General features: G+C 39.8%; 1 protein-coding gene across 1 annotated transcript in view; it reads left to right on the top strand.

The window, feature by feature from the left end:
• The first annotated feature begins 3,036 nt into the window (after nt 1-3,036).
• The window catches only part of pcsk2 (proprotein convertase subtilisin/kexin type 2), a 74,324-nt gene continuing 52,918 nt past the window's right edge, over nt 3,037-24,442 (top strand). Inside the window, exons 1-4 of the mRNA XM_029752739.1 lie at nt 3,037-3,458; nt 6,902-7,006; nt 22,327-22,440; nt 22,877-22,985. Of these exons, the coding sequence (XP_029608599.1) occupies nt 3,273-3,458; nt 6,902-7,006; nt 22,327-22,440; nt 22,877-22,985 (514 nt within the window). The 5' untranslated portion in view covers nt 3,037-3,272. The remainder of the gene's footprint in view (nt 3,459-6,901; nt 7,007-22,326; nt 22,441-22,876; nt 22,986-24,442) is intronic.

Genomic DNA, 24,442 nt, shown 5'->3' with positions numbered 1-24,442 from the left:
GTACCAGAGGATGTGCCAATCAAAATGGAAGTGAGCATCAATCAATGAGGAAACCAAGCAGGGGTTTCTTTGCAGCAGGAAGAAGTAAGGAGGCTTATCTTGTCTGGCTAAATAAATCATTGTCTCACCAATGTAAAAAGGCAGGTGTGTGGGAGGGAGTCTGCAGGGATGATGGAAACACTGATTAACGGAGAAGATCCTATACTGTACATAAAAACAATTATAATAATTAGTAGGATCTACTTCTTTCTCTATGATGATATCAGGCCAGTCTCTGTCTAGGACAATACTGCATAGGTATTCCTTTTCAGGATCCATCATGCCAACCTTTATGTGATATGTTGCTTTCTAATGTTATCTACTGTAATTGCCACAGCTTTACTTTAAGTGATCGATAGAACACCTGTGTGATGATGTAATAGAAAGTCAAAGAAATACGATTATAGCAGTCCAAGATGACACATGTCTGGTTTCCTCTGTATTGATTCTCAGATAGCCTACACCTTTGGGATGAGGCCAATGTACCTGAGAGAAATACTGCTACAGATATCATGGAATCATTCAATTGAGAATCATGACACACATTTCGGCTTGTCCTTATTTAAGATTGTGTCTGCGAATTGTAATGAGAGAAGTAATCATCGAGTAAGCTTGCAGAGCATGAAAAGCAATCGCCATTCGGCGTGCGCTCAACTCCAAATATCCCCAAACATGCTCAGCAGATAATGCTCTCTCTTTGAGAAAATCGACTTTTCCAGGGGCAGTCACATTGTGAGATGTGGCCAATTATAAAGCAGTGTGGGATGTCGTTGATCTACGGCATGTCGTGCACAACACAGCTCTGGAATAATGTGCAAGATATGGTGAAAAGATTGCTTTGACCGTTTGTTGTGATGTTGCAAGCTCCTTACATTGTCTCCGTTCTACTGTTGATTCCAATGCAAGGCCAAAAGAGCACCATTTTGTCTGCCCTATAAAGAGTCAAAGACCTGATATGCTCTATCGACTGACAAGTGTCCTTCCAATGACATGTAATGAAAACAACCACATTTTCATGGCTGGTTTTAGATGATTCACATCATCTTGTCATTGCAATGAATCGTCTACATGGTATTGTGTTATGGACTCAAAGTCCTGTACCCTGGTTTGTTTTGGGTCCAGACCTACAATCAATGCCCACTTTAGAGAGCCGAATTACCAGTTGTGGTTCATATCACACAGCATAAGATATAGCCTGGGACCCATCACACAGCATAAGATATAGCCTGGGACCCATCACACAGCAGAAGATATAGCCTGGGACCCATCACACAGCAGAAGATATAGCCTGGGACCCATCACACAGCAGAAGATATAGCCTGGGACCCATCACACAGCAGAAGATATAGCCTGGGACCCATCACACAGCAGAAGATATAGCCTGGGACCCATCACACAGCAGACGATATAGCCTGGGACCCATCACACAGCAGAAGATATAGCCTGGGACCCATCACACAGCAGAAGATAAAGCCTGGGACCCATCACACAGCAGAAGATATAGCCTGGGACCCATCACACAGCAGACGATATAGCCTGGGACCCATCACACAGCAGAAGATATAGCCTGGGACCCATCACACAGCAGAAGATATAGCCTGGGACCCATCACACAGCAGAAGATAAAGCCTGGGACCCATCACACAGCAGAAGATATAGCCTGGGACCCATCACACAGCAGAAGATATAGCCTGGGACCCATCACACAGCAGAAGATATAGCCTGGGACCCATCACACAGCAGAAGATATAGCCTGGGACCCATCACACAGCAGAAGATATAGCCTGGGACCCATCACACAGCAGAATATATAGCCTGGGACCCATCACACAGCAGAAGATATAGCCTGGGACCCATCACACAGCAGAAGATATAGCCTGGGACCCATCACACAGCAGAATATATAGCCTGGGACCCATCACACAGCAGAAGATATAGCCTGGGACCCATCACACAGCAGAAGATATAGCCTGGGACCCATCACACAGCAGAAGATATAGCCTGGGACCCATCACACAGCAAGCTGAGAGAAAGGGAAATATCCGTCTGTATCTGGGAGCCCAATCCCAAACACATATTCACAAATCTCCTCCACACGACCTTCCACAGATATCTACAAAGAACGTTGATACCAGATGGGCTATGTATTTAAAAAAAAAAAAAAATTTGATCATATTTTTTTTCTTTGTTTCCTTTTGCTTCTCATTACAGTCTTCTCTTCTCTGTTCCAACATTTTCATTCCTCCCTCTCTGGTGCTCAGCTGCAGGAGAAGCTGTCATGTTCCCCTGTTTCTAAGAACCAGCTGCTCACATAGAGACCACAGCCCTTCACCATATTGCAGTAAAATATGTTGTCCATTCAAGTATAGGCTACAGTCTACATCCTTGTGCATAAGACAAATAATTGAGGCACTACCTTTTTTATAACCAAGGCTACAAAGTCTATATGGGCTGGCCTAGCAGTTAAGAGTGTTGGGATAGTAGCCTAGCAGTTAAGAGTGTTGGGATAGTAACCGAAATGTCACTGATTCAAATCCCAGTGCCAACTAAGAGAAAAACCTGTCGATGTGCCCTTGAGCAAAGCACTTAACTGTAATTGCAGCTGTAAGTCGCTCTGGATAAGAGCGTCTGCTAAATGACTAAAATGCAGCCAATGTTTATGCCTGGCACTGTACTTGGACACTGGTGTAATTTTCTGCACACCAGGGGTCTAATAAAGCAAGGAATCATACACAAAGTTATTTAAGGAGGACCATGTAGAACGAGTTGCTGTAGGTGTTTCTATTCAGGGCTTTCCTACCAGGCTTTTCCTACTTAGGTATTCACCACCAAATCTGACCAGAGAAGGAATTCTCCAGTGTCCTGAAAGTGTCCTACTCCTCTCCACTAAGACTCGCTAGAGCTGAGAGAGAGGAAGAGAGGAGGGAGACACACCCGCCGGCGCCGATTGGTGGAACGTCACGCGGAGAGGACCTGAACGGAGGAGCTGATAAATGATAGATGAAGAAGGAGAGAGCTGAGGATGCAGGTTTGGTCTGAAACACAACCACCCGTCGACTGGTCTCGTAGCATCGCCCACACAGCAAAGAGACGCTAAAACCCGAAGGACGGTCCAACTTCCACTAGCCCTCAGCAGCCTAGGAGATGTATCCCCAAAAGGTCTGATTCAGACATCTCTTCAGAGGAGCATCCCGCCCGAAGAATTCACTCCGACAGGCACCCTGATACAAGCCATGATGCTCGGATCTCTCAGATATGGGACAGCAGTTGGATTGATATTACTAAACTCGCTGGTTCATGCAACACAAGCCACGGAGGAAGGGATCTTTACAAATCATCTCTTGGTTCAATTGCATGAAGGCGCACACGATGAAGCGCACCAACTTGCAACGGAGCACGGGTTTCAAAGCTCCAGGAAGGTAAGTCGTAACGTTAGGCTATTATGTGCAGGAAATTAGCATCATGTAGGCTAATTCGATTTTCATTGATGAACATGCCCAGTTTTTGTCGCTAAACTACCCTTGAAAAAAATAATATTCCCATTGTTATTTTTCTTTTCTAAATGGCCTAGAATATTATAAATATTATTTGGGCTATTATTTTTCAAACATAAATACTTGTTTTGACTTCAGTTACATGTTTTTAATATATAGCATATTATTTGAAATATGACTAGGCCTATTTGTTTTGTTTTTCAGACGACCGTCAATTAAGTTGATCTCGATCATTTATTTTGTTACATCATATCTCTGTTTATGTCGCCTAATCTTCATATTCGATACATCAATATGTCGTCATCCTAAATTTCTGCTATATTCTAACATTTTCTTCGAATGCTATCACTGAAACTGTCAAACAGTTACATTTGTTCCTAAACTGCCACCACATTGCCAGTACATTTCTTGGTCCCCAGTAATTTTGGAAATGATAAATGTGGCCTGAATAGATTATGTGAATTAGGGCAGGCTAATAGCAGCCTAACATCAGTTACACTGGGATCATCCTTGAGGACTCTGCCCACTCAAGACATCATTGAAAACTAATTTAGTTAGTTGATGACCTATAGCCTCAGCCTAAAAATATAGTTGTTGTCAGTTCATAAATATAGGTCTCTGTCTAACACTATAATCAATCAATCAATCAATCAATCAATCAATCAAATGTATTTATAAAGCCCTTTTACATCAGCTGATGTCACAAAGTGCTATACAGAAACCCAGCCTAAAACCCCTAACAGCAAGCAATGCAGATGTAGAAGCACAGTGGCTAGGAAAAACTCCCTAGAAAGGCAGGAACCTAGGAAGAAACCTAGAGAGGAACCAGGCTATGAGGGGTGGCCTCTTCTGACTGTGCCGGGTGGAGATTATAACAGTACATGGCCAAGATGTTCAAACGTTCATAGATGGCCAACTGGGTCAAATAATAATAATCACAGTGGTGGTAGAGGGTGAAACAGGTCAGTTGCACAACTGAATTCATTTAACTGAAATGTGTCTTCCGCATTTAGACCACCCCATCAGAGAGGTGCGGGGGGCTGCCTTAATCGACGTCATCGGCACCCAGGGAGCAGTTGTTGGAAGTTAACTGCCTTGTTCAAGGGCAGAAAGTCAGATTTATCCACCTTTTTCGCTCCGGGATTCTAACCAGCAACCTTTTGGTTATGGGCCCAACACTCTAGGCTACCTGAGCTGACACACACCCAAAAAATGTTGTAGAGGTACTGACTAACGGAGGGTAAACTATATAAAAAAATAAGAAAATGTCACACTCTGAATATGCTCCCAACAATTTAATGGGTACATCTAACCAACGTATCAGCACAGAGTGCCTTCTTCAGGGTTGAAAAAACATACGGATATAATCTAAGGAATAAATATAAGGATTCTGATCAGGTCACTATGTTCTCACACATGCAAACCTGCTAACAGAATATGTAACACTCTTTTGGGATAGTCCATCTGTAGATGCTCTACAGACTATCAGTAACATTTCAACTAACTTTCTACTAACCCTAACCTTAACCCTCATCCTAACCCTAAACTTAACCCTTACCCTAACCTTAGCCTTTAACCTTATTCTAAACCTAACCCTAACCGTAACCTTAGCAAGCAGTTGCTTATCAAAATATAGTTTGTTGACAGTATGACCATCTGTAGAGCATCTACTTATGGAAAGTCCGGACTATCCAAATAACGTGTGACCACAGAAGATCCTTTCACTATGTGAAAGCCTGAGTAAGTTCTTATCCTTGAGCCCATTCATTGAGCTTATATTGCACACGCATGTTCAATTGCTTGTGCACTGGTGCTTTGTTTTGGAATACATGCCAAGGTGTCAAGTAGGCCTACACTGCATTTGTGTGTTTGTTCCATACACTGAGACTGAGCATTTTCCGGGTCAGCAAGATGATTTAAATAAGAGTCAGTTTATAAAGTCTGAATACTCTTCATACACTTTATCATAAATCAATTCACTGAATTTTCAATGTAGAAAACAATTTGATCAGAAACCAGCAGAATACTTTGTCTTCAGACATGGCAGTTTATAATTATAATTTTAGTAATTTAGCAGACACTCTTATCCAGAGCGACTTACAGGAGCAATTCGGTTACTGGCCCAATGCTCTTAAACAGCCCAGTGAATGCAGGCCTTGTCATCACACATCAAACACCTTAAGCAGCCATTGATGTCTCAACAGGAAAAATGATCCCCCTGACTGAACGGCCTTGTCAGATGTCAGAATAAGAGCGTGGGTGCAATTGGCTGGGGAGCAAGGCACTGAGGCGAAGCATAAAAATCGAGGTTATTGTGGTTTTGTGAATTAAGATTTTCACTTCGGCATTCAAAATAATGGCATGTCCCTCTTGGCTACCGAAGATTTGATGTGTAGTTTGACAGGCATGATTAGATACTGAATGTGTGTTGTTTTGACGGAGGTTTAATGGCCGAATCTCTAACTGGTTTCTGAAAGTGTCTGCTTGCTAGTCTTTCTCCTTGTAGACACTTCCATACAGTAGGCTATCCCCCTCCATCCACTCTTTCACTGCTTCACACATACACCTTCTCTAGATTATGTAATCTCCAGCTATGTTTGTCTCCATAGCACACACACCAATAAACAATATCTGTGCAGTGACACACACACATTAAGCCAATTCCCTAATGTTTACTTTGAATCACCAGCATTTACTGTACATAACATCCTGTGAAAAGGGAAGCCAGGATTTACTCTTGAACATCCTCTCACAACGGCTATTTACTGCCAGTCTTACTGTATTGTACGATGGCTGCGTGCAGTGGACCCTGGTAACCATACATTACCATAGCTGCATAAACATACTGATTCACATAGATCAGACAGACACATTAGACTGGGTTTCATTGAAAACTGTGACCTGGCACCCCAGCCTTTATTACAGCGTATGGAGGTCTTTAATCTGACTAGGGAGCCTTAGGCACTGCTCGTACCATGCATCTCATTTCTTCCCTCTGTGATTTATTGTAGTTCATTCCAGCAGTGCACACTTTCTTAAAATAGACCCTGTGATTCCACAGAATGGAGTGATTCTCTCTCTCTCTCTCTCTCTCTTTCTATCTCTCTCTCTCCCCCTCTTTCCATTCTGTCATTCACTCCATTACTTTCTATATATATATAATCTTTCCTCTCTCACCTGTCTCCTTCCTCCATCATTCTCTGTGCCTCCATCAACCGCTCTCTCTCATTCCCCCATTTTTCTTTCCATCACTTCATCTCTTTCTTCTCCCACTCTCTACGTTCCTTCTCTCTCAAACACTTTCTCACTCAAACCTTCCCTCTCTCTTTCTTTCCTTCTCCCACGCCATTATTCTCTCTCTTTCCCAGCTTCCCTTTGGAGAGGGCCTTTTTCACTTCTACCCCCAGGACACCCCTCAGAGGAGGAGCAAACGCAGCCTTCGCCACAGACAGCGTCTGGAGAAAGACCGCAGGGTAAGTAAAACACACACGCGCACACACACGCACACGCATGCACGCATGCACGCATGCACACACGCACACATGCACACATGCACACACGCACACACGCACACACGCACACACAGACACCCAGGTTCCCATGGAAACGGGCCCAGTTCCCCCGCCACTCCGAAAAAATGATTACAATTTGAGGCTAGCTCCTCAAGGGACATACCCAGCCCCTAACAAGTTTATCTATCAAAGGTATTATCTTGTCTTTGCATACAGTGTTATTTTTTAAATCACTCATTCTTGTGCAGTATGAATATGATGATTAGGGGAGGCTTGGGCTGTAACAAGCTATGATTAAAACCGATGTTAGTCATGCCACTTGTGTGTTTAGTGCTGAAGTCCATGTGATTTCTTATAGTAGCATACATAATCACTTCAGAAAGCTACACAGTATTATTCCATCCAGCCCGTGCCACAAGGAAAGTATTAATTCAGTTCTTAAATTAAATATAACACTTAAACATAATGCACTTCTTTTTAATCTCATGTTTCATGTCAAACTGAGAAATTGGTTTTGCACCTTTCTTTCAATCTAGCCGCATTTATTCACATAGATCTAAAGGTGAAAAAGGCATAGACAGCCCCTGGTTACTGACTTGGATATATAATGCCTACAGAAAATAGGCACCAAAAGTAGGTTATACCAAGCATATGGAAATGACCTCAAAACTACTGCAGATTTCATTTAGAAATGTAAAAGAAGAGCAGAATATCAATACTTCTTCATGAATGGGATGCTTTTATCAGGAAGATAGCATGACAATTTTCCATCTTCATATTGCATGAAATTTCTATGTTTATGGGTGAAAGCAATTTTGTCGAAGATGACCCAAATCTAACCACAGAGTTTCTAAACCCAGAGGCACAACATCACAAGACTTCCGGGAACGCTTGAGAAAAAAACCAAGCAGCTTCAGACACTTGTGGGGGTCATAGAGAGTCTCATCTTTCCATAATAGTTAGGCAAAACTGTTAGGACGCTACAGACGATTTTGTGAGAAGACCGATTTTTGGGATATCTTATGGTCTGACAATCACCGCTCTAGCTCTGTCATCTTTCACCCCAGATGCGGAAGTGCAACCTCTTAAGGATCCGCCCTTTTTTTTTCTTCTTTTTTTTCACCTAAAATGACATACCCAAATCTAACTGCCTGTAGCTCAGGACCTGAAGCAAGGATATGCATATTCTTGATACCATTTGAAAGGAAACATTTTGAAGTTTGTGGAAATGTGACATTAAAACCTGTTGGGGATAGGGGGCAGTATTTGCACGACAGTATTTACCCGATTTAATCTGGTTACTACTCCTGCCCAGTAACTAGAATATGCATATAATTATTAGATTTGGATAGAAAACACTCTAAAGTTTCTAAAACTGTTTGAATGGTGTCTGTGAGTATAACAGAACTCATATGGCAGTCAAAACCCTGAGACAAATCCTAACAGGAAGTGGAAATCTGATGTGGAAGTGGAAATCTGATGTGTGGAATCACTTTCAAGCCTTTGTCATTGAAACACACAGGGACTTATTAATCATTTAGCACTTCCTAAGGCTTCCACTAGATGTCAACAGTCTTTACAAAGTGGTTTGAGTCTTCTATGGTAGAAACTGACCCAAAGAGAGGCTTGGGAAGTTGGTCACAGGGGGATGGTCATTACTACTATGACGCGGGCGCCCATGGGAACCCTTTTGTTCCGAAACGTTTAGTAAGACAATGCAATCGTCCGCCTTGAATATTATTGAAGCTCTGGTTGAAAAAGGCCCTAAAGATTTATGTTATACAACGTTTGACATGTTTGAACGAACGTAAATATATATTTTTTGCACATTCGTGACGACAAGTCCCGAGCGCTTCAGTACATTATGAGTAGCCTTCGGAACACGCTAACAAGAAGGAACTATTGGGACTATCGAACAAAACTACATTTGTTGTGGACCTTGGATTCCTGGAAGTGCCTTCTGATGAAGATAATCAAAGGTAAGGGAATATTTACAATAGTATATTTGATTTTAGATGGTTCCAAGATGGCGCTAACATGTATCGCCTAGCCTATTTTTCTGAGCATACCACGTCGTTTATTGCAAAGTGTGATTTCCCAGTAAAGTTATTTTTAAATCTGGCAATGCGGTTGCATTCACGAGATGTTAATCTATAATTCTTTGAATGACAATATTACATTTTAACAATGTTTTCGAATAGTAATTTTTTAAATTGTAGCGCTGATTCACCGGAAGCATTTGAGGGAAAATATTTTCTGAACGTCACGCGCCGATGTAAAATGCTGTTTTTATATATAAATATGAACTTTATCGAACAAAAAAATGCATGTATTGTGTAACATGATATCCTAGGAGTGTCATCTGATGAAGATTGTCAAAGGTTAGTGCTGTATTTAGCTGTGTTTTGGGTATTTGTGATGCATGCTAGTTGCTTTGAAAATGGCAGTGTGATTTTTTTTGGCAGGGTACTCTCCTAACATAATCTAATGTTTTGCTTTTGCTGTAAAGCCTTTTTGAAATCGGACAACGTGGTTCGATTCAGGAGAGGTGTATCTATAAAATGGTGTAAAATAGTCATGTGTTTGAGAAATTTAAGTTATAGCATATAGAGGTATTTGTATTTCGCGCGACGCGATTCCACTGGCTGTTGACTATGGTGGGCCACGTTCCCAGACAGGTTAATGTAGGAGAATATAATACAATGAATCTGGTAAAAGATAATACAAAGAAAAAAACATGCGTTTTTGTTGTTGTTGTACTATCATATTTGAAATGCAAGAGAAAGGCCCTAATGTATTATTTTGTCCATTAGATGGCAGCAGTATATATGCAAAGTTTTAGACTCATCCAATGAACCATTGCATATCTGTTCAAAATGTTGTATCAAGATTGCTCAAATGTACCTAATTGGTTTATTAATACATTTTCAAGTTCATAATTGTGCACTCTCCTCAAACAATACTATGATTTTCTTTCACTGTAATAGCTACTGTAAATTGGACAGTGCAGTTAAATTAAGAATTTAAGCTTTCTGCCCATATCAGATATGTCTATGTCCTGGGAAATGTTCATCTTACTTACAACCTCATGCTAATCACATTAGCCTACGTTAGCTCAACTGTCCCGTGAGGACACACCGATCCTGTAGAGGTTAAACTGACAGATGTATATGGGATTTTTTTATTATGTTAATTTGATTCCCGCAGGGCGGAAATATAGTGTAAAACCCGTAAGCTCTACATCTAGGATGCTCTCTGCTTGACATGCTCATATGTAGTCCTGTAGTTATGGATTTCAGCTTTCTGTGGTTCTGAAATGGTGGGAGAGTTTAGCTGCACATTGTTGCTGCCTCTGTCTCTTTTAAAGTATTACTACCTTGTTCTCCTGTTGTGCTTTGAGTGTTTCTCCTAGGACAATGGGTTGTATTGTGGAGGATGACCCAGATAGAATCCCCTTCGATTACTTTGAAAGCAATTTTCTATAACTTTCCTTTTTGCCACTCTTGTGCTAGGGAAGACCACATACAATTATTTTAGGTTCTAGTTGTTATTCTGAATTATAAAAAATGGATACCTAAGAAGGTGCAATTTTGTTGAATTTATGAGCCTCTGAAAATACATTTACGAAGACATTAGGAGTAATCACGATCTTACAGGTTCCTTAGAAAACCAACAGATTGTCTAGTGGCCCTATTGACTGAAGTAGAGTATTGATTAGATTCTGTTTATGTCCTCGGGTAAAAAGTGGAGGTTGGTTTATACACACAGCTCTGTTATCTCTGAGTTTTCCTTAACCACTGATACAGGATCAGATATTTTTCCATCCCTCTAATAGAAATGATTAGGATTGGGGGTAGGACAATGTTAACCTAGATCTGTGGTTAAGGGCTACTCCTTCCTCAAGCTAACTACAGACAGGTCTGTGACACATGTCTGCTTGTGTCTTCATTTTGACATTATCCCTCTTCCCTGTTCATTCATGTCTTGGTATAAACCTCTCATTTGTTCCACCTGAGGAACATGACCTTTCAGTTATAATCCATAGGGCTACATTTCTGACCATGAATATAAAAGGTGCTCTATCTTTGTACTTTATCCTCTTAAATGTAAAGTACCCTATTTGATTTTTTTTATTCAATTCAGTCTGGTATGAGAACGATCTGCAAAAGCAGGGTGTCTGCGGAAAGCAAAGTGTCTTGGCTATTGATTTGTGCCTTAAAATCTTTGGTATGACTTATATGGGTATACGAGTGTATAAGAGCAGGCCGAGCCGATGACCTCATTTCAAAATGGCTGCTACCTACATTCCGGTTAGGATTGTAAAGCATACATCAAATCAAATTGTATTGGTCACATACATATATTTAGCAGATGTGTAGGGAAATGCTTGGTTTCCTAGCCCCAACAGTGCAGTAGTATCTAACAGTAAAGTAGTATCTAAAAATGATTCACAATAATACACACAAATCTAAAAGTAAAATAATGGAATTAAGAAAGATAGAAACATTAGATCGAGCAATGTCGGAATGGCATTGACTAAAGTACAGTAGAATAGAATACAGTATATACATACAGTACCATTCAAAAGTTTGGACACATACTCATTCAAGGGATTTTCTTTATTTTTTACTATTTTCTACATTGTAGAATAATAATGAAGACATCAAAACTATGAAATAACACATATGGAATCATGTAGTAACCAAAAAAATGTTCAACAAATCAAAATATATTTTATACCTGAGATTCTTAAAAGTATCCACCCTTTGCCTTGATGACAGCTTTGTACACGCTTGGCATTCTCTCAACCAGCTTCACCTGGAATTCTTTTCCAACAGTCTTGAAGGAGTTCCTACATATGCTGAGCACTTGGCTGCTTTTCCTTCACTCTGCAGTCAAACTGATCCCAAACCACCTCACTTGAGTTGAGGTCGGGTGATTGTGGAGGCCAGGTCATCTGATGCAGCACTCCAACACTCTCCTTCTTGGTCAAATAGCCCTTACACAGCCTGGAAGTGTGTTGGGTCATTGTCCTGTTGAAAAACAAATGATAGTCCCACTAAGCGCAAACCAGATGGGATGGCGTATCGCTGCAGAATTCTGTGGTAGCCATGCTGTTTAAGTGTGCCATGAATTCTTCTAAATAAATCACTGACACTATCACCAGCAAAGCACCCCCACACCATCACACCTCATCCTCCAAGCTTCACGGTGGGAACCAGACATGTAGAGATCATCCGTTCACCTACTCTGCGTCTCACAAAGACACGGCGGTTGGAACCAAAAATCTCAAATTTGGACTCATCAGACCAAGAACAAAGAACAAAGGACAGATTTCCACCGGTCTAATGTCCATTGCTTGTGTTTCTTGGCCCAAGCAAGTCTCTTCTTCTTATTGGTGTCCTTTAGTTGTGGTTTATTAGCAATAATTCACACAGTCTCCTCTGAACTGTTGATGTTGAGATGTTTCTGTTACCTGAACTCTTTGAAGCATTTATTTGGCATGGAATTTCTGAGGCCGGTAACTAATGAACTTATCCTCTGCAGCAGAGATAACTCTGGGACTTCCTTTCCTGTTGTGGTCCTCATGAGAGCCATTTTCATCGTAGAGCTTAATGGTTTTTGCGACTGCACTTGAAGAAACTTTCAAAGTTCTTGAAATGTTCTGTATTGACTGACCTTCATGTTTTAAAGTAATGATGGACTGTCATTTCTCTTTGATTATTTGAGCTGTTCTTGCCATAATATGGACTTGGTCTTTTTCCAAATAGGGCTATCTTCTGTATACCACCCCTACCTTGTCACAACACAACTGATTGGCTCAAACGCATTAAGAAGAAAATAAATTCCACAAATGTACTTTTAACAAGGCTGTTAATTGAAATGAATTCCAGGTGACTACCTCATGGAGCTGGTTGAGAAAAGGCCAAGAATGTGCAAAGCTGTCATCAATGCAAAGGGTGGCTACTTTGAAGAATCTCAAATATTAATTTGTTTAACACTTATTTGGTTACTACATGATTCCATATGTGTTATTTCATAGTTTTGATGTCTTTACTATTATTCTACAACATAGAAAATAGTAAAAATAAAGAAAAACCTTGGAATGACTTGGTGTGTCCAAAATTTGGACTGGTACTCTATATACATATGAGATGAATAAAGCATTATTTAAACACTATTAAAACATTAAACTAAATAAACACGGAATACGTTGATTCACACCGAATGCCGGGACTCCACAGATCATGTGGATGTCTTTTTTGTCTGCCTGTGACCTACCGTTATTCATCACCAGCCCAGAGAGTCAAAATGTTTATTTTACACAACGTTTTGACCAAACAGCAAACATCTTACAAGGTAATGTTCAATTTGGTCTGTGTTTGAGCTATAGCTGTATGGGGGGTATGAAATTAATCCTTAGGTTAGTAGGAACAAATCTAGCCTATTGTCAATGTTATCCTGTTATGTATAACTTAATGGCAACATCGAATGTCCACCGAGTGACTATATCTTTGCACATGAAAAATATGATGAAAACACTTGGATATCCCCTGTATGTCCTCCGACACCCCTACAATGTTTGAGAGACGTTGGTGTTGCAGAAATTCAATTTTTATAGTTAACAATAACTTTTTGGCACATCCAGTGTGCACAACAGTGCAATTACCACATTCGGACACTTTGGAGAGGTTGAAAGGACACTTGAATGTACCCTGGATACCCCATAACACCACCACAATTTGAGTGAGGTTGATATGGTAGAAATTGTGTTTTTATACTGAACAAATAGCATTTAGGGATTACAAATATGTAATAGCACTGGAATTATCTAATTTACATATATGCCACTTTGGAGAGGTTTAGGGACACCTAGAATAGTCCCGTAACCACACCTGACACCACTTACTAAAACATCTTCCCATTTCTAGTTGTTAGGTCTATCAATCCAATTTTTTCTGATGTTATTCACATGTTGTGGAAGCCATCTGATGTGTTTCCAGTTCTGGAGATCAATAATTCACTTATAGCTTGTCAATAAAAGATTACTTTCAAAATTAAAAAACTGTTATTTTGTGTGTGCTTGATCTTTTGTATTCTGAACTATGTAATGCCTATCTATCGTCTGATAATTTCCTCATAATCTCCCAGATGAGTTCTTTCCAGATATACCATGTTTTGGCATGTCAGAATCATGTAATTACACATGAATAGCAGTTACTTTGGGGTATCTCTATTTAGGTGGAAATCTAAATTTTGTCATTACATCTAAAAAATCCACTCCGTTGTTAAGACAGTACCATGTTGGAAGGGAATTAATCCATCTAAATGTGCTGTATCTTGGTGCTCTGAAATAGAGATGATTTAGAGAGAGAGGGAGGGAGAGAAAGATGGAGGACAGCTCAGCCCTTTGAAATGAGGTGGCGTTTGAAGCCTTGCTTGGTGGTGCTTCTAGTAGGCAGAAACAGGGAGCAGGCAGAGAGCAGGTGGGTAGTAGAGCGTGGGGAGGGTGATTGTGCGCGGGCTCCTTCTGATGATGTGAGTGGGCGACATGAGACACTGGGTCGAGGGCTGTCTCGAGGGGAAACACCAGTGCTAGTCATATAATGGAGGGGACGGATGGAGGGGTATGGAGGGAGGAAGGAGGAAGGAAGATGGAGGGAGGGGGTGAGGGAGGGAGGAAGATGGAAGGAGAGAGGGAGAGAGATGAAGGAAGATGGATGGTTCTTTTACGTTCCTTTTTACGTCACCAGGTATAGATGTTCTATGTGGCTCCATTAAATGGCTATATAGTGCACATTAGTCCATTTTCCATCTATGTTGGACAGTTTAGCAAAAGGAAAAGGTATACAGGATAGAAAACACAATGCTCTGATTCTGAAAATTATTTTGTGACAAAATGCAAAACGTTTTGCTCGCATCTATCTGTAACATAGGATTGTCAGGGGTCCAAACGGACTGCTCTATCTGTCACAGGTACTTAGGCAGTGAAAGAAGAGATGTGTTTTATGGGCTTGGTCCCTTTTAAAGCCAACAATAAGTGTCCTCTAGCCTTGTAAAGAGCATGCTTAACGGCTGATCCCTTATCTATGGTGGTAAAACACATCGGACAATGCCTAGTCCGCTCTCCATCATGTGTGTTTGCACATGATGGAGAGTGGTAAGCTCTCCATCATGAGTAAGCTCAGGAAAGACTTTCTTTCATTGCATATCTGACTCTATTCAACAAGCATGCAGTTGAAAATAAAATATTGACTCAATATTATGAACTTAACTTCTCTAGGGTAGGGGGCAGTATTTTGACGTCCGGATGAAAGGCGTGCCCAAATTAAACTGCCTGCTACTCAGGCTCAGAAGGTAGGATATGCATATTAGTAGTAGATTTGGATGGAAAACACTCTGAAGTTTCTAAAACGGTTTGAATGATGTCTGTGAGTATAACAGAACTCATATGGCAGGCAAAAACCTGAGAAAAATCCAACCAGGAAGTGTGGAAATCTGAGGTTTGTAGTTTTTCAAGTGATTGCCTATACAGTATACAGTGACTTAAGGTTCATTTTGCACTTCCTAAGGCTTCCACTAGATGTCAACAGTCTTTATAACATTGTTTCATGCTTCTACTGTGAATGGGGAGAGAATAAGAGCTCTTGGAAGTAGATGAGTGAGAAAATGACATGAGCTCAGAGGCGCACGCTCACATGAGAGTTAGCTATGTTCCTTTTCTTTTTTGAAGACATTGGAATTGTCCGGTTGGAATATTACTGAAGATTTATGATAAAAACATCCTAAAGATTGATGCTATATATTGTTTGACATGTTTCTACGAACGTAAATATAACTTTTTTTTACTTTTCGACGTGACATTTTGCGTGCACTTCCTGCATTTGGAGTAGTGGACTAAACGCGCGAACAAAAAGGAGGTATTTAGACATAAATGATGGACTTTATCAAACAAAACAAACATTTATTGTGGAACTGGGATTCCTTGGAGTGCATTCTGATGAAGATCATCAAAGGTAAGTGAATATTTTTAATGTAATTTTTGTCATTTCTGTTGACTCCAAAATGGCGGGTATCTGTATGGCTTGTTTTGATATCTGAGCGCTGTACTCAGATTATTGCAAAATTTGCTTTCGCCGTAAAGCTTTTTTGAAATCTGACACAGCGGTTGCATTAAGGAGAAGGGCATCTATAATTCTTTGAATAACTGTTGAATATTTTATCAACGTTTATGATGAGTATTTCTGTAAATTGATGTGCTCATTCACCAGAAGTTTTGGGAGGCCAAACATTTCACATTTCATTACACACCAATGTAAAATGGGTTTTTTGGATATAAATATGAACTTTATCGAGCAAAACATACATGTATTGTGTAACATGAAGTCCTATGAGTGCCATCTGATGAAGCTCATCAAAGGTTAGTGATTATATATATATATAGGTTAGCTGTATATCTGTTTTTTGTGACGCCTCTCCTTGCTTGGAAAATGGCTGTGTGGTTTTTCTTGTCTCGGCGCTGTCCTAACATAATCTAATGTTATGCTTTCACCGTAAAGCCTTTTTGAAATCAGACAATGTGGTTGGATTAACGAGAAGTGTATCTTTAAAATGGGATATAATAGTTGTATGTTTGAGAAATTAGAATTATGAGATTTTTGTTGTTTTTGTTGTTTTGAATTTGCTGCCCTGCTATTTCACTGGCTGTTGAATAGTGTGTCCCACGGGACGCTAGCGTCCCACATACCCCAGAGAGGTTTTAACATCAGTGTGATAAGTAACCTAGCAGTGGTTGAATTGACTCAATATTATGAACTTAACATCAGTGTGATAAGTAACCCCAATGTGTTTGAATTGACTCAATATAATGAACTTAACATCTGTGTGATAAGTAACCTAGCGGTGGTTGAATTGACTCAATATTATGAACTTAACATCAGTGTGATAAGTAACCTAGCTGTGGTTGAATTGACTCAATATTATGAACTTAACATCAGTGTGATAAGTAACCTAGCTGTGGTTGAATTGACTCAATATTATGAACTTAACATCAGTGTGATAAGTAACCTAGATGTGGTTGAATTGACTCAATACTATGAACTTAACATCAGTGTGATAAGTAACCCCAATGTGTTTGAATTGACTCAATATAATGAACTTAACATCTGTGTGATAAGTAACCTAGCTGTGGTTGAATTGCTATTTGGCCAAATTGAGCGATTAGCTGCAAGTTGTTATATTTTTAAGTCTGTAAAGGGAGTTGAAAGATTTTGGAATTCAGTAGTAGTGCCGTGATGGAAACTTACCTTGACATTATGCAAAATAATGTAAATTCCATCTGAGGATGAGCTATTAGCTGGAGAGAGGTACATTTATAGAGCTCATCTTAAGACAGCACCGTGTACTTTACCAGTCATTCTGAGCAAGGAGTTCCAACTAAATTAGTGTCCTTGAGCAGCTGGTGACAAGTAGAGCAAGGTCCTTTACTCTCCCTAATAACTTCCAGATAGAGAGCCCTACTCCAGTCTGGAAATGAGGCTGTAGCCCCAGCTGTAGAGAGAATATAAAGCATTACTGTACAGGCACTTGATTTGGCTGTGGACACTGTCTGAGTCATCTTTCATTGCTATACCTTTACCTTAGTTTAACTGCCTCAGAGTTGAATGACAGAATGACAATTAGAGTGAGAGGATTCAAGGCTTTGATCCGTTAGATGATGTCTAATATAATATTCAGCCAGGTCACAATTTCATGTAGCAATATTGGTTATGATATTTTCAGACTCCATTTTATTAACTTGAGCTTTATATTATATTGTGCATTTTGCTGTACAGTAATTGATAGACAAAGCATGTAGATTTGAATACATTTGCCAATGTGGAGATACCTGCTTTTTATGCTTGACTGTTCAATTATTTCCTAATGGGATTTTTGGACTTAAAGCTAGAATCCTTAGTTGCTACATCCATTTTTGGACATATAAATTAATTTAGTATACCATTGGTTCTTGAAGAATATAACTTCTGAATGCCTCATGAGCTTAGTTCAACTGTCATACCCATCAAAACACAACGCTTTTTTTTACTGCAATGTTTGTAAACAATGTAAATCTGAACATTGACTGTATTGCCTCAAAACATGGTTAAAACTATACTTTTGATACCATGGATGGTCGGTCATTGAATCCATAGCTCTGTCTAGGAATTTGAGAGTGGTTACACTTCTCCAGGCCCATCCCACAGCTTCTTACCAAAACAGAGGCAAGATGGCCCTTTGTTATTGTTTCAATTAAGGACTCTAGCTTTTATACTAAATAGGCTTAAGTTACATTGCCTCCAGCGAAACACACTGCCCCCTCACTGGATCATTAATGTCTCCCTTTCATCTTGAATACCGTTTGTGCCCACAGTTAGTTTATCTTGATTAGATCAGACCATATAACCCAGATATTAACAAACCACTCCTTTAGAAACACCATTGTAAATCTTTATGAAATCATGAGAAGAAAAACACCCTCTGTTGTTGATCCTGTTTTTGCAAAAGTGTCCCTGTTGCAGCAGTAAATAAGCTCTTTAGTCAAAGTGTCTTTGATGATGGGAACAAACACAAGGACTTTGTCAGGCTAATTGGGGAGTTATTTTGTCTGCCAGGGCACCCTCTGAAACAGTCTCTTTCAAATTTCCGTGTGTGTGTGTGTGTGTGTGTGTGTGTGTGTGGGGTACTGTAGGGACCCAGCTGCACGGCATGTATGATTCAGATGATTCAGACTGAGACAAATAGAATTAGCCTGTTGATTTATGTGACGCCGCCCTCCATCCCTACACTAGAGACACAGGTGGACGGGGTAGGGCATTATGAATGTACAGTGACTTCAGAAAGTATTCATGCCCCTAGACTTATTCCACACTTTGTTCTGTTACAGCCTGAAATCAAAATGGATTAAACAAAAATATATCCAATACTGACAAAGTGAAAACTTGTTTTTAGAAAATGTTCCTAATCTATTGAAAATTAAATACTGAAACATCTCATTTAAATAAGTATTCACATCAATACATGCCAGATCACCTTTAGCAGTGGTAACAGCTGTGAGTCTTTCTGGGTAAGTCTTTAAGAGCTTTTCAGACCTGGATTGTTCAATATTTGCACATTATTCTTTTAACAATTCTTCAAGCTCTGTCAAGTTGTTTATTGATCATTGCTAGATGGCCATTTTCAAGTCTTGCCATAGATTTTCAGGCCGATTTAAGTCAAAACTCTAACAAGGCCACTCAGGGACATTCAATGTTGTCTTGGTAAGCAACTCCAGTGTATATTTGGCCTTGTGTTTTAGGGTATTGTCCTGTTGAAAGGTGGATTTGTCTCCCAGTGTCTGTTGGAAAGCAGACTGAACCAGGTTTTCCTCAAGGATTTTGCCTGTGCTTAGATATATTCCATTTCTTTTTATCTTAATAAACTCCCTAGTCCTTGCCGAAGATAAGCATACCCATAACATGATGCAGCCACCACTATGCTTGAAAATATGAAGAGTGGTACTCAGTGATGTGTTGTGTTGGATTTGCACCAAACATAACGCTTTGTATTCAGGACATGCTGTAACATTCATTTCTTTACCACATTCTTTGCAGTTCTACTTTAGTGCCTTACTGCAAACAGGATGCATTTTTTTAAATGTTTTTTTTATTCTATACAGGCTTCCTTCATTTTCACTCTGTCATTTACGTTAGTATTGTGGAGTAACTACAATATTGTTGATCCATCCTCAGTTTTCTCGTATCACAGCCATTAAACTCTGTAGCTGTTTTACAGTCACCATTGTCCTCATTGTGAAATCCCTGAGTGGTTTTCTCCTCTCCGGCAACTGAGTTAGGAAGGACACCTGTATCTTTGTAGAAACGGGGTGCACTGATACAGCATTCCAAAATCGAATTATTCACTTTGTCTTGCTCAAAGGGATATTCAATGTAAGGTTATTATTATTATTATTATTTAAAGTGTCTCCCAATAGGTGCCCTTCTTTGCGAGGATTTGATTCCGTTGGAAAACCTCCCTGATCTTTGTGGTTTAATCTATGTTTGAAATACACTGCTCGACTGAGGGACCTTACAGATAATTGTATGGATGGGGTACAGAGATGAGGTAGTCATTCAAAAATCATGTTAACCCCCTGGAGTCGATTGCTGCACCGCGTCAATCTAAGTTACATAACAAAAAAATAAAGCTTGTTTTGTGCCTACCCAAAAAAAGGGGTTAATTAAATATGTTTAAAAAATATACTGTATATCTCTTGGATTTAGGACAGGCACTTCAAAACCTTGTTCCTTATGATGTATTTTTTGACTGTCCTTTTTGCCATTTATGAATGTATTATTCAATGCGTTTCTATGGGCTTTAGTGGTAAAGGCCAAAATCTATATTTGATCAAAAAAATGTTTTATATACAGTACCAGTCAAAGGTTTGGACCCACCTACTCATTCCAGGGTTTTTCTTAATTTTTACAATTTTGCGCATTGTAGAATAATAGTGAAGACATCAAAACTATGAACTAACACATATGGAATCATGTAGCAACCAGAAAAGTGTGAAACAAATTAATATTTGAGATTCTTCAAAGTATCCACCCTTTCCCTTGATGACAGTTTTACACATTCTTGGTATTCTCTCAACCAGCTTCATGAGGTAGTCACCTGGAATGCATTTCAATTAACAGATGGCCTTGTTAAAAGTTCATTTGTGTAATTTCTTTCCTTCTTAATGCGTTTGAGCTAATCAGATAGCCCTAATTGGCAAGAACAGCTCAAATAATCAAAGAGAAACTACAGTCCATCATTACTTTAAGACATGAAGGTCAGTCAATCTGGAACATTTCAAGAGCTTTTATAGTTTCTTCAAGTGCAGTCGCAAAAACCATCAAGCGCTATGATGAAACTGGCTCTCATGAGGACCCCCGCAGGAAAGGAAGACCAAAAGATACCTCTGCTGCAGAGGATAAGATCATTAGAGTTACATGCCTCAGAAATTGAACCCAAATAAATGCTTAACAGAGTTCAAGTAACAGACACATCTCAACATCAACTGTTCAGAGGAGACTGTGTGAATCAGGCCTTCATGATTGAATTGCTGCAAAGAAACCACTACTAAAGGACACCAATAAGAAGAAGAGACTTGCTTGGGACAAGAAGCACGAGCAATGAACATTACAAATCTGTAATTTGGTCTGATGAGTCCAAATTTGAGATGTTTGGTTCCAATCGCTGTGTCTTTGTGAGATGCAGAGTAGATGAACGGATGATCTCCAGATGTCTGGTTCCCACAGTGAAGCATGGAGGAGGAGGTGTGATGGTGTGGGGTTGCTTTGCTTGTGACACTGTCATTGATTTACTTAGAATTCAAGGCACACTTAACCAGCATGGCTACCACAGTATTCTGCAGCGATACGCCATCAAATCTGGCTTGCGCTTAGTGGGACTATAATTTGTTTTTCAACAGGACAATTACCCAACACTCCTCCAGGCTGTGTAAGGGCTATTTGTTCAGGAAGGAGAGTGATGGAGTGCTGCATCAGATGACCTGGCCTCCACAATCACCCGACCTCAACCCAATTGAGATAGTTTGTGATTAGTTGGAGTGCAGAGTGAAGGAAAAGCAGCCAACAACTGCTCAGTATATGTGAGATCTCCTTCAAAACTGTTGGAAAAGCATTCCAGGTGAAACTGGTTGAGAGAATGCCAAGCGTGTGCAAAGCTGTCATCAAGGCAAAGGGTGGATACTTTAAAGAATCTAACATCTAAAATATATTTGGATTTGTTTAACAATGTTTTGGTTCCTCCATGATTCCATATGTGTTATTTCATCGTTGTGATGTCTTCAATATTATTCTACAATGTAGAAAATAGTAAAAAATAAAGAAAAACCCTTGAATGAGTAGGTGTGTCCAAACCTTTGGCTGGTACTGTATATTTTGTTGGGGTCCTAAAATTCAAAATCAAATAGCTAAATAATCTATAGTATGACCTTCTTAAAACAATTTCGTATGTCAGCTTATCTAATATTCCCTTTGAATGGATGTTAAGTTCAAACAAATTAAAAGTAGTTCCCTCCAATGTACACTTCGCACAGTTATGCAAATTACTTATAGGTAAAGTGTTTATGAGTGGGTTTCTTGTATAGTTACCGTATACACATGCAGTACGTTGTAATTATACATTTTGACTATATTGATTCAGATTACTCTGAATATAAAGGGCTCATGGTGTAATATTTGCATTTCCTTTCTCAGGTAAAGAATGTGTTGGACCAGGAGGGCTTCGGCCGACAGAAGCGAGGCTACAGAAGCATCAACGAAATTGACGTCAAAATTACCGACCCCCTATTCAGCAAACAGTGGTATCTGGTGAGTAGCCATCAGCCTCTGTTATACTTGTTTACTCACTGACCACTGATCACAGACATATTCACTGCTGCTCCTCCTATGGAGATGAAGTCTTCTCATTAGTCAATATTGCCCACACCATCTCATCTCCCTGTTTATGTCAGCCTCCTCCCCCAGTGTTTACCCTAGACTGGCAAGCGTGACTTTCCTTTCCGCCAGGGCCAACGTGCCTTCCTTTGTTCCACTTGTCAGATTAAACGCTCCGCAGTAGGATCCCAGCTAAGTGCCATATCCGTGACATTTACTCCCCCTCCCTCCCTCCCATCCTCCACACCTCATCTCTTCCTCCCCCCTTCCTTACCCCTATCTTCCTCCATGTTGACTAATTATCTAATGGCCGCTCGGCTGGGTGTCCTGCGTCACGGCCTGTCTCCATATTGTTTGTGTGACTGATTAGATCAACACGGGCCAGGCTGATGGGACCCCCGGACTGGACCTCAATGTGGCTGAGGCTTGGGGACTGGGCTACACCGGGAGAGGCATCACCATAGCCATCATGGACGATGGTAGGTACCAGTATAGCCCTTACGGTTGAAGTCGTATCACTATCTTTTTTTATTTTTTGTATTTATTTCACCTTTATTTAACCAGGTAAGCCAGTTGAGAACAAGTTCTCATTAACAACTGCGACCTGGCCAAGATAAAGCAAAGCAGTGCGACAAAAACAACAACACATAGTTACACATGGGATAAACAAACGTACAGTCAATGACACAATAGAAAAATCTGTATACAGTGTGTGCAAATGAAGTAAGGAGGTAAGGCAATAAATAGGCCAATAGTGGCGAAGTAATTACAATTTTGCAATTAACACTGGAGTGATAGATGTGCAGATGAGGATGTGTAAGTAGAAATACTGGTGTGCAAAAGAGCAGAAAAACAAAAACAAATATGGGGATGAGGTAGGCAGTTGGATGGGTTATTTACAGATGGGCTGTGTACAGCTGCAGAGATTGGTAAGTTGCTCTGACAGCTGATGCTTAAAGTTAGTGAGGGAGATATAAGACTCCAACTTCAGTGATTTTTGCAGAGGGCCACTCTGAAAATGTGTTATATTTCCTCACTGTCAAAATTTCCAATAAACAAAATGTCAGCTATCCATGTTTTTGGGGGGGATTTTTCGATTCTCTCTGACTGTTTAGCTTTCATTCAGGTGACTGTTAGTGAGCTGGACAGAGTGAAGAGACTGTATAATGTAGATCCACTATTATTTATACACAGTTTCAATTTGGTTTTAATAATGTAAATGTACAGTTGATTGAGGTCTTTTTTTTGTCATACCACCTGCAGGGGCTGTGTTTGATACCCCTACTTTATACCCTGTAGCCAGTGGTGTTAAGGAACTAAGTAAAAAAAAACTTAATACTACTTAAGTAATTTTTTTCTATCAGTACCTTATTTTACTATTTATATTTTTTAAACTTTTACTTTTACTCCACTACGTTACAAAATAAATTCTGTATTTTTTACTCCGTAAATTTCCCTGCCAACAAAAAGTACTTCCTACATTTTGCATGCTCAGACAGGACAGCAATATGGTCAAATTCACGCACCTATCAATATAACGCGTTGTCATCCCTACTGCCTCTGATCTGGCGGACTCCCTAAACACAAATACTGTGTTTGTAAAGTATGATATTTGGGTACTTTTTCCACCACTGCCTGTCGCTATTCAGGACCAGAGTTGGTAGCCATTCATAACAGTTGGTGGCCACTACACAGTATGTGTCAATTATAAATACAGATTTAAAGGTATTAGTCATCCACTTATTAATGTGGTTAATTATAGTTCATGACGACAAGGTATCTACACATGTTTAATGAACTAAATACCTTTTGAATGAATGACATGTACAAGTACCGACCAGCTCCACTTTAGAATGTAATAAGCACAACGTAAAATAAGTGACAATTTATTGATTGAGATCTTCTTATAAAGGTCAAAATCTCCCCTCAAGACCTA

Source organism: Salmo trutta, chromosome 5 (assembly GCF_901001165.1).
Source record: "Salmo trutta chromosome 5, fSalTru1.1, whole genome shotgun sequence".
Lineage (NCBI taxonomy): Eukaryota > Metazoa > Chordata > Actinopteri > Salmoniformes > Salmonidae > Salmo > Salmo trutta.
This window is presented reverse-complemented; position numbering and strand designations above follow the sequence as displayed.